Source organism: Macaca thibetana, chromosome 19 (genome assembly GCF_024542745.1).
Source record: "Macaca thibetana thibetana isolate TM-01 chromosome 19, ASM2454274v1, whole genome shotgun sequence".
In the NCBI taxonomy this organism is placed as follows: Eukaryota; Metazoa; Chordata; class Mammalia; order Primates; family Cercopithecidae; genus Macaca; species Macaca thibetana.
In genome coordinates, this window is record NC_065596.1 from 1,701,894 (window position 1) to 1,717,475 (window position 15,582).

The 15,582-nt window shown below is 36.8% G+C and overlaps 1 protein-coding gene across 2 annotated transcripts in view; it reads left to right on the forward strand.

Annotated features, from left to right (window-relative positions):
- LOC126942210 (zinc finger protein 254) overlaps window positions 1–15,582 on the forward strand; it is a 181,429-nt gene that overhangs the window by 149,668 nt on the left and 16,179 nt on the right. For both annotated transcript variants that reach the window (XM_050769541.1, XM_050769540.1), the window contains 2 exons: window positions 13,108–13,234; window positions 13,717–13,812. In XM_050769541.1, coding sequence (XP_050625498.1) covers window positions 13,201–13,234; window positions 13,717–13,812 — 130 coding nt within the window. In that variant the 5' untranslated portion in view covers window positions 13,108–13,200. The remainder of the gene's footprint in view (window positions 1–13,107; window positions 13,235–13,716; window positions 13,813–15,582) is intronic.

A 15,582-nucleotide genomic window follows, 5' to 3' on the forward strand; every position in this document is an offset into this window, starting at 1 on the left:
GTTGCTTGATGAAATGGTAATTGTTTTTTTTTTTTTTTTTTTTGAGACGGAGTCTCACTGTGTCGCCCAGGCTGGAGTGCAGTGGCTGGATCTCAGCTCACTGCAAGCTCCGCCTCCCGGGTTTTTACATCATTCTCCTGCCTCAGCCTCCCGAGTAGCTGGGACTACAGGCGCCCACCACCTTGCCCAGCTAGTTTTTTTTTGTTTTGTATTTTTTTAGTAGAGACGGGGTTTCACCGTGTTAGCCAGGATGGTCTCGATCTGCTGACCTCGTGATCTGCCCGTCTCGGCCTCCCAAAGTGCTGGGAATATAGGGTTGAGCCACTGCAATGTACCCTTTTAACAGCAGTGTATAAGTATTCCCTTTTCTCTGCAACCTTGACATAATCTATTTTTTGGCTTAATAGCCATTCTCACTGGCGTGAGATGGTATCTCATGGTTTTTCTTTGCATTTCTCCAATAATTATTGATAAGCATTTTATTATATGTGTGTTAGCCACATGTTTGTCTTCTTTTGAGAAGCATCTTTTTCATGTTTTTTTGTCTGCATTTTAGTGAGATCTTTTTTTTCTTGTAAACTTGTTTAAGTTTCTTATGGATTCTGGATACTAGACCTTTGTTAGAAGCATAGTTTGAAAATATTTCCTATTATTCTGTAGGTTGTCTATTTACTGTGTTGATAGTTTCCTTTGCTGTAAAGAAGCTCTTTAGTTTAATTAGGTCCAATTTGTCAATTTTTGCTTTTTTGCAGTTGCTTTTGGTATCTTCATCATGAAATCTCTACCAGATTCTATGTCTAGAATGGTATTTCCTAAGTTATCTTCCAGGGTTTTTTATAATGTTAAAATAAACATTTCAGTCTTTAATTAATCTTGAGTTGATTTTTGTATATGGTGTAATAAAGGGGTCCAGTTTCAGTCTTCTACATAATGTTAGCTAGTTATTCCACCACCATTTATTGCATAGGGAATTGTTTCCACATTTCTATTGTCACCTTTGTTGAAGATCAGATGGTTGTAGGTGTGTGACATTATTTCTGGACTGTCTATTCTGTTACATTGGTCTATGAGTTTGTTTTTGTACCAGTTCCATGTTGCTTTGTTTACTGTAGCTCTGTAGTATAGTTTGAAGACAGGTAATGTAATGCCTTCAGCTTTGCTGTTTTTGCTTATGATTACCTTGGCTATTCAGACTCTGTTTTGGTTTTATATGAATTTTACAATAGTTTTTTTTTTTTTTTTTTAGTTAAAAATATTTTGGTCATTTGATTAGAATAGCATTAAATCTGTAAATATTTTGGGGGACATTATGATCATTTTTAGGATATTGATCTTTTCTGTTTATGAGCATAAAGTTGTTTTCCATTTGTGCCTTTTCTGACTTCTTTAAGCATTGTTTTGCAATTCTTATAGAGATCTTTCACCTTCCTGGTATTTGTAGATATTTTATTCTTTTTGCAGCAGTTGTGAAGGGATTGTGTTTATGATTCATATTTTGCTTGGATGTTGTTGATTTACAGGAGCACTACTAATTTTTGTACACTTATTTTGTATCATGAAATGATACTGAAGTTGTTTTTCTGCCTAGAAAGAGCTTTTCTGCAAAGTTAAAGAGCTGTTTTGCTAAGACTAGATGGTTTTCCAGATGGAGAATTATGTTGTCTGCAAATAGGGATTGTTTGACTTCCTCTCTTCCTGTTTAAATGCCTTTTATTTATTTTTATTTTTATTTTTGTGAGATGGAGTCTCGCTCTGTCACCCAGGCCGGAGTGTAGTGGCATAGTCTTGGCTCACCGCAAATTCCACCTCCCAGGTTCAAGCGATTCTCCTGCCTCAGCCTCCCGAGTAGCTGGGATTACAGGCGTCCGCCACTGTGCCTGGTTAATTTTTGTATTTTTAGTGGAGGCGAGGTTTCACCATGTTGGCCAGGCTGGTCTCGAACTTCTGACCTCGTGAGCTGCCCGCCTTGGCCTGCCAAAGTGCTGAGATTACAGGCGTGAGCCACTGTGCCTGGCCAAATTGCCAAAGTTTTGCCTAATTACTATAACCAGTACTTCCAATTTTATGTTGAATAGTAGTGTTGAGAGAAGGCATCTTTGCCTTGTGCCGGTTTTCAAAGAGGAATGCTTTGTTTGCTTGCTTGTTTGTTTTTCTTTTTGAGATAGACTCTCACTTTGTCTCCCAGGCTGGAGTGCAGTGGCACAATCTCGGCCCTCTGCAGCCTCAACCTTCTGGGTTCAAGTGGTTCTCTTTGCTCAGCCTCTCGAGTAGCTAGGATTACAGGCACCTGCCATCATACCTGGCTAATTTTTGTATTTTTAGTGGAGACAGGGTTTTGCCATGTTAGCCAGGTTGATCTTGGAATCCTGACCTCAGGTGTTCCACCTGCCTTGGCCTCCCAAATTGCTGAAATTATAGGCATGAGCTACTGCACCTGTCCACTTTCAGGTTTTTGTCCATTCAGTATGTTTGCTGATGGTTTGTCATAGATAACTTACTATTTTAAAGTATGTACCTTCAGTGGCTAGGTTGTTGAGGGTTTTTAACATGAAAGATCTTAAATTTTATCAAAAGCTTTTTCTGCATCTATTGCGGTAATCTTGTGGTTTCTGTCTAGTTTTGTTTATGTGATGAATCACATTTATTGATTTGTGTATGTTGAACCAACCTTGCATTCCCAGAATAAATTCTACTTGATCATACTGGGTTAGCTTTTTGATATGCTGCCGGATTTGGTTTGTCAGTGTTTTGTTGAAGATTTTTGCATCAATGTTCAAAGATATTGGCCTGAATTTATTTTTGTTTTTGTTTTATCTCTGCCAGGTTTTGGTATCAGAATAATGCTGTTCTTATATAATGAGTTGGAAAGAAGTTACTTTTTCTTAATTGCTTAAAATAGTTTCTGTAGAAATAATATCAGCACTTTTTTGTACATTTGATAGAATTCAGCTGTGAATCTGTCTGGTCCTTGGCTTTATTTGGTTGGTAGGCTATTTATTACTAATTCAATTTTTGAGCTTCTTATTCATCTATTTAGGGGTTTCATTTCTTTTTTGTTAATTCTTGGAAGGATGTATTTGTTCAGTACTTTTTTCATTTTTTCTAGATTGTCTTGTTTGTGTGCACAGAGGTGTTCATAGTAGACTTCAAGTTATTTTTGTGGGTCAGTGGTAATGTCTCTCTTTTGTTATTTCTAATTGTGTTTATTTGGGTCATCCCTTCTTCCTGCATTAATCTAGTTAGTGGTTTATTTATTTTTTTCATAGATTTAATTCCAGGATTTTTTTATATTTTGTGAAGTTTTATGTCTAAATCTCAGTTTAGATCTGATTTTGGTTATTTCTTGTCTGCTGCTACCTTAGGGATTGATTTGCTCTTGCTTCTTTCATTCTTTTATTGATGATGTCAGGTTGTAAAATGAAGATCTTTCTAACTTTTTGATTTGAGCATTAAATGCTATAAATTTCCCTTTAATGCCATCTTAGCTATATTGCAGAGATTCTGATGTGTTTTTTTTTTGTTTTTGTTTTTGTTTTTTTTTTTGAGATGGAGTTTTACTCTTGTTGCCCAGGCCAAATGCAATGGCACAGTCTTAACTCATTGCAACCTCCGCCTCTCGGGTTCAAGCATTCTCTTACCTCAGCCTTTCAAGTAGTTGGGATTACAGGCGTGTGTCACCATGCCTGCCTAATTTTTGTAATTTTAGTAGAGACAGGATTTCACCATGTTGGCCAGGCTGGTCTCGAACTGCTGACCTCATGTGATCTGCTTGCCTCAGCTTCCCAAAGTGCTGGGATTACAGGTATGAGCCACCGTGCTTGGCCTGTTCTTTGGTTCTTATTTGTTTAAAAGAACTTCTTGGTTTCTGCCTTAATATCATTATTTACCAAAAAGTTATTCAAGTGCAGGTTGTTTAATTTTTATGTAATTGTATCAGTTGTTATATTTTTATTGAACTATATTTCTGTTCAGCTGTGGGCTGTGTTTGGGTTTGTATAATTTTGAGATTTTTGAATTTGCTGAGGATTATTCTATTTCTGATTGTGTGGTCAGTTTTTGAGTATGTGCCACATGATGATGAGAACAATGTATGTTATGTTATTTTTAGATGAAGACTTCTGTAGATGTCTATTAGGACTGTTTGGTCAAGTGTGGAGTTTAGATCCTAATGTTTTGTTAATTGTCTTCTTCAGTTATCTATTAGTGCCTGTGGGATGTTGTAGTCTCCCACTATTATTGTGTCAGAATCTGAAACTCTTCATAAATCTCTAAGAACTTGCTTTATTCATGTGAACCCATGAATTTTATATAACGCCTTTCTGTCTTCTGCTTTTTCTCCCATAATCATTCTTACATGTGCACACAGTGTGCAAAATTCAGATGTCCAAGAGTTCAAGGACATGTTTAGAGACCTGTCTGTTGTAAAATAAAATATAAATTAGAAATAAGAGGCTTAGTCTACATTAAAATAAGGGAAAATATTAAAACCTCTTTTCTTAAAACATTTAGATTATGTGTAGATTTTTATCCCTGTTTTTTTGAAATATATGTAAGTCATATTAACAGCAAAATAAACCTTTTGTCATATTTTTGGTCTCAGGATTGTCTTTATCTGGGACCTGAGATTAATTGCTTTGTTTTTGCTTTGGCAAAAGATTATTCTTATGATTTTTAGTCTTTTAAAGTTGACACAGATTTGTTCAGAGTAAAGCTCATTCCAAGAGCACACAAAAGCCAAGCATAAAAATAGATAAAATTTAGCAATACAGAATTATAAAGATTAAAAGATACTGAGTAAGTTGTTTGACAGAAACCTGATTATCCATGGTGATTGTTTGCGGGCTGAAGTATTTATACTACAAAAGCAAAAAGAGTTTAGTTTATGGCTGGACGTGGTGGCTCATGCCTGTAATCCCAGGATTTTGGGAGGTTGAGGTGGGCAGATCACCTGAGGTTGGGAGTTTGAGACCAGCCTGACCAACATGGAGAAACCCCATCTTTACTAAAAATACAAAATTAGCAGGGCAGGGTGGCACATGCCTGTAATCCCAGGTATTCGGGAGGCTGAGGCAGGATAGTTGCTTGAACCTGGGAGGTAGAGGTTGTGGTAAGCTGAGATCATGTCATTGCACTCCAGCCTGGGCAGCAAAAGCAAAACTCTGTCTCAAAAATAAAAAAAACAAGCAAACAAACAAAAGTTTAGTTTATAAACTGAACAGTGGAGTCTGTTGTCATACCTTGGTTTCTATTTATTACTTCAGTACAATTAGTATAGTTATGTGCAGTGTTTGTAGACAGCCTCATTCATATACATTCACTAGTATTTTCTACAATAATATGAATAAAGCCATAATATTTACTTTAAGTGAATTCCTTAAATAGCCATTTTAGTGTTGTGATTCATACTTTTGAAATGTAGTTTTTGAACTGGATTATAGTTAAAGAAAAATTTTAAAGATTCCACATACATTATGAGTAGTACATTAAAATTATTCATACTTACATATTTATGTTTAATATCCAAAGAAAATTTACTACCAAATTGTTACAGTAGATGTTAGTCTGATAGGCTTATTAATTTAACCAATAGGGATAATTATAAGTAAGCATAATGTTAGTGTCTTTCATTTCACAAATTGGAATGCTGCTATTACAGGACAAATAAAGGCAAGTGATGTGGCCACCCAAAAACTGTAATAACTCTCTAGTGAGCTATGTTGCAGGCTCACATATATTCCATTGTACTATCACAGTCAGATTTTAATTTTTTATCAAAAGTACTGGTGGAAGTTGTCAAATATATTTCAATATAGATTCTGCCTTCAGTGGCTAGATGAGAGCAGCAGAGATGAATACAAACTTAAAATTCCACTGATAATATGCCCCCTTTCTTCATAATACTCATATTACTCATGCTGAGAGTAGCTATGCACTCTGGGTATTTAGAGAGAAATTCTTTTTAGAGGAATATTTTCTGGCTGACTTGATCAATCTTATATCTAATCTCAGGTTTTTTTTAAAGAGGCTTTTAACTTCCTTTTTTCTCAGTATAATCTTTCTTGGAGTGAGAGCTGTTTTTCTTTTGAATGCTTTGTATGTCTGTTTTAGAATCCCTATTAGTATCCCATAATATCTCTGAAAGACATGGGCTATCACAGTGAGAACTCTTGGAGCTATCTTTATCTGGATGCATGCTGGAAATCCAGCAGTATTTTTTCCATGTAACCATTATAAATAGAAACTGTGGCTTAAATAATGCTCTCATTACCATATTGTGAAGGTGCAGTTCTACCCAAGAGGCCTGTAGGCTCTCCTTCTGCAGCTCAGGCTTCACTCTTTTTTGTTTTTTTTTGAGACAAAGTCTTGCCCTGTCTCCCAAGCTGGAGTGCAGTGACATGATCTCAGCTCCCTGCAACCTCTGCCTCCTGGGTTCAAGCGATTCTTCTGCCTCAGCCTCCAAGCAGCTGAAATTACAGGTGCCCACCAGCACGCCCAGCGATTTTTTTTTTTTTTTTTTTTTGGTAGAGATGGGGTTTCACTTTGTTGGCCAGGCTGGTCTCGAACTCCTGGCCTCATGATCCACCAGCCTCGGCCTCCCAAAGTGCTAGGATAACAGGCATGAGCCACCGTGCCCAGCCAGGCTTCACTCTTTGATGTGACACTGAAGTGCTGCTGTGACAATTGGCATTCACCTAAGATGTGAGCTGCCAGCCGTGAGCCCTGTGCTGTGGGCTGGACGTCAGTGGCAGATGGTAGGAAACAAAAGAGGACACTGGCCACCAGAAGAGGGGAAGCAAGAGTGCTCTAGCCCAGTCCTCAGGGAGTAGAGAGCCACTGATTTAAAATGCAAGTAGCCAAAAGGATAGCACCCTATTCAGTCACTATTGTAGAAGAGTGAAAGTCTACCTGGCTTGAAGTTGCAAAACTACCTTCTGTCATGAAGATGTGAAAAGCTGATTTTGTCATTGAATATAACCAATTAGCATACATGGATGGCCTCCCCAGTGACCAGGTGAATTTAGGATGAACTATGTATGACATGGTGCTGTAAAATCTTCTACTTGTGAACCAATTATGGTAACTGTCTTTCTGTCTTTTCAATCTCTTAAGTAGACTGACTGTAATATATGTGACATTCAGATTTAATTGTGTAATGAAACGGTTTTCTTTCTGTTACATGATTGTGGTTTCTCTGGGGCTAAAGAGAATTTTTTAAAAACTATATTTTCCAAATGCTATCTAGAATTACCAGACATAATATAAACACATAAGGTGCCAACCAAGCTTTACTGTAGAGGGGACTTTCCCTCGTAGTCTTCTAGTCAGCTCACAATTGTGCTGTAAAATGCATGCTGTCACCTAAATATGCAGACAGAATTGTGTCTCTGCCTATTTGGTATCTAGAGTGGCTAGACCAGATTTCTGCAAACTTTATAGAGCAGATATTAATCATTTTACTTCATTCAATGACTCTTGTATCTTCAGAACTGAAACTGATTCAGAGACCGTGGAGCCCAGAAACCTAATCATAGTAACAGTGTGCATTGGGTTGATACGGAGACATGAGAATCTCCACTTCTCTTTTCCTTCTCTCGCTAAAATGCTCACAATTGCAGGTAACAACTGCTGCTACTCCACCCATCTGGGACCTAAGTCTGCAGCTCTAAATTCTAAATCTATGTCTTGAAATTTGAAAAAAAAAAAAAAAAAATTCCAAAACTTTTGTTCGAGAATGCAACTATTTTCACTTATGAAACTCAGAGAGACATTAAAATAAGAGCACAATTACGGCTTTCTCCCTTCCTTCAACTATGTATTCATCTCTTGAAACTGTTCACTATTGCCACAAGTAGGTGTAAGTTAAATTAATAATGACACACTGGACACTATATTGTATACCCTTACCCTTAGTGTACAGTCAGTCAATAATTAAAGTTATTTATTTAAACAAGAATTTTTGACAAACAAGTTTGTATGTCTCTTTTTTTTTTGCCTTCGCAAATCCACTTGTAACTGCTGCTAATCAAAGTGTAAATTCCAGGCATCTTGAATATTTCTTCTCAAGTTACAATACTTAAACTTGGCCCAAATAAACCGTCTACTTATAGTCATGTTGTGTCAGCTTTTTTTTTTTTTTTTTTTTAGACGGAGTTTTGCTCTGGTTGCCCAGGCTGGAGTGCAATAGCTTGATCTTGGCTCACCGCAACCTCTGCCTCCCGAGTTCAAATGGTTCTCCTACCTCTGCCTCCCAAGTAGCTGGGATTACAGGCATGGGCCACCTTCCCCAGCTAATTTTGTATTTTTGGTAGAGATGGGGTTTCTCTATGTTGGTCAGGCTGGTCTCAAACTCCTGACCTCAGGTGATCTTCGACCTCAGGGGATCTACCTGCCTCGGCCTCCCAAAGTGCTGGAATTACAGGCATGAGCCATGGGACCCAACCTGTATCAGCCTTTTTTTAGGTAAAATATTACTTAGAATTTTCAAGAGCAGCCTCTATGAGTAGATCTTTTGATTGTATTCCACTTTCTGTAACAGCCAAAAATGCAGAGTGATATTTATTTTATTTAGAATCTGCAAATAAGGTCTGGTCTCTGCCTTTTTATTTCTGTTTCTTTTTTTATGAAACAGGGTCCGACTTTAGATTGAGAATGTACAGAAAACCAGCAGGAGGCATTTTCTGCATTGTGAGATGTCAACATAGACATTTCAGATCCCTCCTTTGAGAGTGTGGCTCTTTGACCTTTTCACATCTTGTGTGTTCATCTGCTAGTTATGTGAGAGGCCCCAGGTGTAAATAGAATCTGATGACAGAATCTCTAAGTGTAAACAAGCATCTTAGGAGTGAGAGATCAAGGCCACAAAGTAGCCAGATCCCTGAGCACAACTATACCTACCTAGAGAATGTGATACTAGAGTATTCTTGCACTTCTACATACCCAAAAGCTAGCTAATCAGGACAGGTGATCCAGGTTCTGGAGTTCCACCAGGGTACTTCCATTTTCTATTTAGAATCAGCCTGAGTCTCTCCTGCTGGCTTATTATTGAACCGTCAGCCCAGAGTCACTGGAAATGCTCTCATAATCAACTAGGCATCTTTGAGACATTTGAGAATCTCCAGAACAGAAATGTGTCAGGCTGACAAGAGTGGTTAATTTTGCTTCTGTCTTAGTATAAACGAAATGAATCATCCTGTGATTGTTTCTCCCCTCATACAAGAGATGTCTTTGGTTGGTACCCAGATGAGAGTTTCTCCAGTTCCCTGATACTTGGGTGAAAAACAAGGAGGAGATCTGCAGACTCAAACAGATAAACTAATTGCTTCCATTTCATATAGTCATTAGAAAAATAGATAAGGCGGTCATGGTCCCTACCATGCAGGAACTTTTAGTCTAGACTAGCAACTGGATAAATGATTTAATTATGCATCATATGGTGGGTACAATAAATAGATGTGTGCAAAAATATGGGCTTTATTTGGTCCATTTTCTTTATATTGTGACTTCTGATGTCTATACCTGAACATATATTAATAAACAAAGTTATTTTTTTTTTGCCTTGCTAAGAATACTTATCTTCTAAAAATTATTCTAGAAAACCTTAAGGGATTTTTGTTTAAATTGCTTATTAGTATGTGATAAAAAATTGACAGGGCAGTGGGGCTAAAAAAAAGATAAAATTACACAAACTCTGAGATTTAAGTTTTGTTTTTTTTTTTCTTTCAGGTAAGCTTAAAAAAAGAAACAGAAATAAAAATACTCCCCAGTGGCATAAAGAACAGAATTTTACATCAGCTCTACACCCTCCCCCAGCCCTGTTCAGATTCACCCTTTTTGAAGGCCTTATTTAGGTCTTTCCCTACCCTGGAGTCTTGCCTCACACAACTAACTAGAAGAGATCAGAGTTTTGGCTGATGAATCCTGTTGCCTTTTTAGAGTTGGTGCTCACAATTTTCTGAAACCCAGTGGCAGATAAATAGAAAATATAACATGTATTATAGGGTCTTAATTTATTAATTTTATATTAAAACCAGTGTTTACAGAGACATTCCATTTAGCAGCTTGTTTTCTGTTCCTGCAGATATAGTAGTTGATTCACAAGTCACAAAATAGCAAATATAAACACAGTAAAAATTCATCTACATTTCATTAAACTCTATTTGTATCCTTCTCAACTGTCTGCATTTAGATTTTATTCTGTGAATTTAAAAAAAATCAATGAACGATAAACAGAAGAGGAAATAAAAATGCTGGGTCTTTATTCTAAATACTTGGACTTATTGGACACTTAGTATCAACTCACAGAGTGTTATTAGAATCAAATAATGTGCTATCACAGTGCTTTGTAACATCCTATTGATCACATAGTACCTGCTTAATAAACATTGCATTAGGACATGTGCACATGTTGTTTTCCAAATGCAGACTTACTCAGAGGTTGCTGCTTTCTGTTTTCTCTGTAAACTTTAAAGAGCCAGAAAATAATATGATACTTTAAGATAGAGAATGATTGTCTTCATTTGCATCAGAAGTATTTGTGTTGTTACAAAACTGCTGAGTGTAAGGAGCTCTGTGCTGTGCCTCATTTTTCTAACTAATGCTAATAATGAACCCAGAGAGAGTGACACCAGCATTGACAGAAGACTTGTTTAGAACACCTATTTATGGTCCATTTCCAAACCTGAAGAATCACATTACATAGAGTGGGGCCATGTTTACTAAGTGATTTATAAGCTCATTAAAGCTAGAGTGACAATGCTTAGGTAAGTGGTTATAAGCTCAGGCTTCTAATTAGAATCTCATGACCAATTCACAGAAGTCTCTTTACTTGTACCCTTTTCACAGTTTCTGTTCTGGGTGAAAGCATCTATTTGTTTTAATTAAGTGCCTCATGTGACTCTCAGGTGCCAGAATCAAATTCGTGGAGTTCAAGATACATTCATCAGAGTTAAGTTCCACCTTTGCACTAAAGAATGGTCCAGGAATCTATTCTGTTTGGGTTTGATAAGGACAGGACACTGTGGCCAATATTTCTTGCCCTTTTTTTGAGATGGAGTCTTGCTGTCTCACCCAGGCTGGAGTTTTATGAATGGCACGATCTCGGCTCACTGCAACCTCTGCCTCCCAGGTTCAAGTGATTCTCCTGCCTCAGCCTCCCGAGTAGCTGGGATTACAGGTGCCTGCCACCATGCCCAGCTAATTTTTGTATTTTTGATAGAGAGGGGGTTTCACCCTGTTGGCCAGGCTGGTCTCAAACTCCTGACCTCAGGTGTCCACCTGCCTTGGCCTCCCAAAGTGCTGGGATTCAATATTTCTATTACTGTAGCAGAAATTGCCGGTGTTTGTAACAGGGGAGAGCACCTGGGGACATAAAAAAGAGAAACTTAAATTTTTATCTCTGTGGAGCAGCTCATTGTTCCTGAATCTTTATTGTTATAAAGGACAGAAACGGGTAGAGTTTTTCTGTCTTGGGCCTTCTGACTTTGAGTGTGGTGGTAACAAGTGAACATGTGGTGCTCAGAATTTTAAAGGCATATTCTCAAGATGCAGGTGTAATTAGTCCAGAAAATCTCATCTGAGAAAGAATTCTAAAGGAGGAGGAGAAAGAGAAAAAGTGACTTTTCTTCAGCTAAACGTGTCTTAGATCGAGAGCTGTGTCTACTCTGCTTTTTGGAATGCCATGCATTTAGTACTTGCAAATCTTCACTTCTATACCTGTGTTTTTTCTCCCTAATGAGTTTATCTTAACTACTTTTAAAAATGTTTATGATAGTCAAGGGTGTCTGAAAAATTTTTCTATATACCAGAGCCTTCTCTACATCACGGCTTCTTATATGCCATGCAGAATTTTCACCATGAATTTGTGGTGTGCAATATTAAAAATGTTCTCCTTGTGGCTGTTGAACATGGAGAGGTGTGGATACTCAATATTTCTATGGGGAAACCCTGGGGTTCTTAGTAAAGATGTAGAACGTGTAATGTTGAGGTTCTATCTGTGTTCTTTATTATCTGTATGCATTACACAATTAAGAAAATGCTTATTTAAACAGGATGGCATTTATTACCCAGAAAGTTCTGAAAAAATTATGAAGAGAGACCTCCTTATTAGGGTGCCATAGAAAGACTACTTAAAATCACTATTAAAAACTGCAGAACATGAAAGATATCTGTATCTTGAACTTTCCATAAAACTGGTTTTTTTTATGGTTAAATTCAGACTGTAATTTACTTTAGTGGGGACAATATCTCAGTAGTAATGCCATGTCCTTCTGGGTGCATTAGCACACTATAAAAACTTGTCCTAGGGCAGTTGATGTTGATGTTAATAACTCAATAAGCTCTCTTACAGATTTTTTTCACTATAGAGTTATTTTTCTCTTCATCATTAAGCATCTTTATGGGAACTGATGTGTATAAACCATCACATTTAATCTGGCTGCCCTTTTTTTTTTTTTTTGTAGATTTTCTTTGCATTTATTTTTCTTTGGTAAATGAAAGCTCTCATCTTTGTTTACAGGCTAGAAAAACTGAAACAAACAAACAAAAAACACAGGCTGTTCCACTTACTGGATGTTTGACAAAATAGTCTTTTGGGGCCAAAACATTGGCATTACTGGTGAGCTTGGCAGAGATTCAGTAACTCAGACTTTATTTCAGATCTCCTAAAAAAAAAAATCTGCATTAATAAGATGTCCAGTTTATTGTACACATTAAAATTTGAGTGAACCTTCTAACTTAAGATGTCTATTTTGTCTGAAAAATATAAAGAACTATGTCTTTTTCCTCTGAAAAATATACATAACTCATTCTGTATTATGTAAATATAGCACTCAAAAATGTGTGTTAGTGTTTATGCCTTCAATTCTACATTTTATCATCCAGACAATTATCATATATACACTGATGTTGTGAATATTTTTCCACTGTCTTTTCTCAGAGTTAGAGAATACATTAGAAAATGTTTATGTGTTGACAATTATTTTATTGGATAATTTCAATCATTCTTATAAGTCAGAATCAGTTCTGTTTACTCTAATTTTACCTTGAATCACATGAAAAATTCTGCCCATAGCCACTTTGTAAATATGTGTGTTTGTGTGTGTTTTCCAGGGACTGTTGACATTTAGGGATGTGGCTATAGAATTCTCTCTGGAGGAGTGGCAACACCTGGACATTGCACAGCAGAATTTATATAGAAATGTGATGTTAGAGAACTACAGAAACCTGGCCTTCCTGGGTGAGGATAACTTTAATACAAGATTCCTAATATAAACTAAAGCTTTCATTTCTCTTTTGTAGAATGTTTTCTGGTAATTTATGCTTTCAGATTTCTGTTTTCAAGAAAATACTGGGGATTTGTCTTGAGAAAAGAATTTCTTCAAGATGTTTCATCTTGACCTGAACTTTCCGCATTCCTGAGCTGATCTGTGTCCTGCACTTTAGATTAAGGCTAATTTCAGAAGTTTAGTGGCATGAAATATTGTTATACCTTAAAATCTAATTGGCATCACCAAATTTGATTCAGTAGTACCAGGCAGTGAAATTAAGAACCTAAAAAATTAAAATATTTTCTGAATATTTAAAAATCTCTTTTATAAATTAGTATATTGGAATAAAGTTGTTAGAATATTCTATTATATCCTCTTTACTGAGCACATTACTAAGTTGGCAATTGGAGAATATGAGCAAGATTCATGTTAGTTATTTTTAATAAAACAGGTATTGCCGTCTCTAAGCCAGACCTGATCACCTGTCTGGAGCAAGGAAAAGAGCCCTGGAATATGACGCAACATGAGATGGTGGATGAGTCCCCAGGTAGGTAAGAATGAATACAACAGATGACATGGTTGAGAGGTCCAAAGTCAAGAAGAAAGCCACTCTTTAATTTGGGAAGCTGTGTTTCAAAGGAAACAGTTTCTGGGAAGCCTAAAAATTTTTTTTTTAATTATACTCTTACATAGGGGCATCTTCTACTTATGCCTATAAAATCTAAGAATTCTACTTTCCCTTCAATGATCTTCCTTCAAGTTTACAGTGACAGCCAAAGTACTGTTCATGGCATACAAAAAGAGTGTACAATCTGACTTCTTTTTTCTTGTTTTGTGGACAGACAGATATCTCCATAATTTTGAGATACTCTGTTAAACTGTTTTTTAAGTTCTTTTTTTGCATCACGTCTGAAATGTGTGACAGTAGTAGTTTCTGTTCTATTGGTTTTTTTTTTTTTTCCTGCACATTTCATCCCAGTTTTCATTACTGTAGTCTTGAAATCTAGTTTGAAATTATAAAGTAGGATGTCCTTCTGCTTCCTTTTTTTTCCTCAAGATTGCTTTGGCTATTCAAAGTTTATTGTAGTTTCATGTATATTTTAGGATTGTATTTTTTATTACTGTGAAGAAAAACGCTGGAATTTTGATAGGGAGTTCATTGAATCTACAGGTCACTTTGGATAATATGGCAGTTTCACAATACTTATTCTTTCAATAGAAATAAAATATTTTAAAATTTATTTGTGTCCTCTAATTTTGTTCATTGATGTATCTTTCACTTAAAAGATTTATGAACTCCTTGTTTAAATTTGTTCTAAAATTGATTATGTCATTGGTATTGTATGTAAGATTGTTTTTTTCCTCTATTTTATCAGATAGTTTGTTTTAAGTGTATGGAACCATCACTTATACTTGTATGTTAATTTTATATTTTGCTAATTAACTGAGTGTATTCATTAGTTTAAACAGGTTTTAATATACTATATTTATATCTATATATGTGATTACATGATCTACAAACAGCAACATTTTACTTATTGGTCTTCAATTTCAATGACTTTAAATTTTTCTTTTGACTATTTTGTCTTCTATATACTTCGAGTGCTGTGTTAAAATAGAAGCTAGTTTTGCATTGGTGTCTAAATTTGAAGGAGCAGCCGGGCGCAGTGGCTCACGCCTGTAATCCCAGCACTTTGGGAGGCCGAGGCGGGTGGATCATGAGGTCAGGAGATGGAGACCATCCTGGCTAACACTGTGAAACCCCGTCTGTACTAAAAATACAAAAAATTCGCTGGGCGTGGTGGCGGGTGCCTGTAGTCCCAGCTACTCGGGAGGCTGACGCAGGAGAATGGCGTGAACCTGGGAGGCGGAGCTTACAGTGAGCCGAGATCGCGCCACTGTACTCCAGCCTGGGCAACAGAGGGAGACTCCGTCTCAAAAAAAATTTTTTTTTTGAAGGAGCAAACACCTCTTCAAGTTTTTACAAACTGGTTTCAGAAAGTAAAAATGTATTTTTGTTGGGCCCGCAGAGTGATAAAATGCCCTCTGGGTTTGTAGTAAAGAGGGGTTGTAGCTTGGCCTTAAGGCTGCTGAGTTTGCACAAGGGTCCACCTTTAGTTGTCTTGTTAAAAGGAGCGTGGATAGTTGTAATTCTCATTTAATTTTTGGACAGAGTGAATATCCTTCAGGACTTTGCTCTGCAGGGCAGACCCAAGGGCAGGTTTCTGCAGTCAGGCCTGCGTATGGTGGGTTTTATATCAGGATGTGGATGACAAGTACAAGAGCGGATTTTCCCAGGTAGCTTTGGGTTTCTACA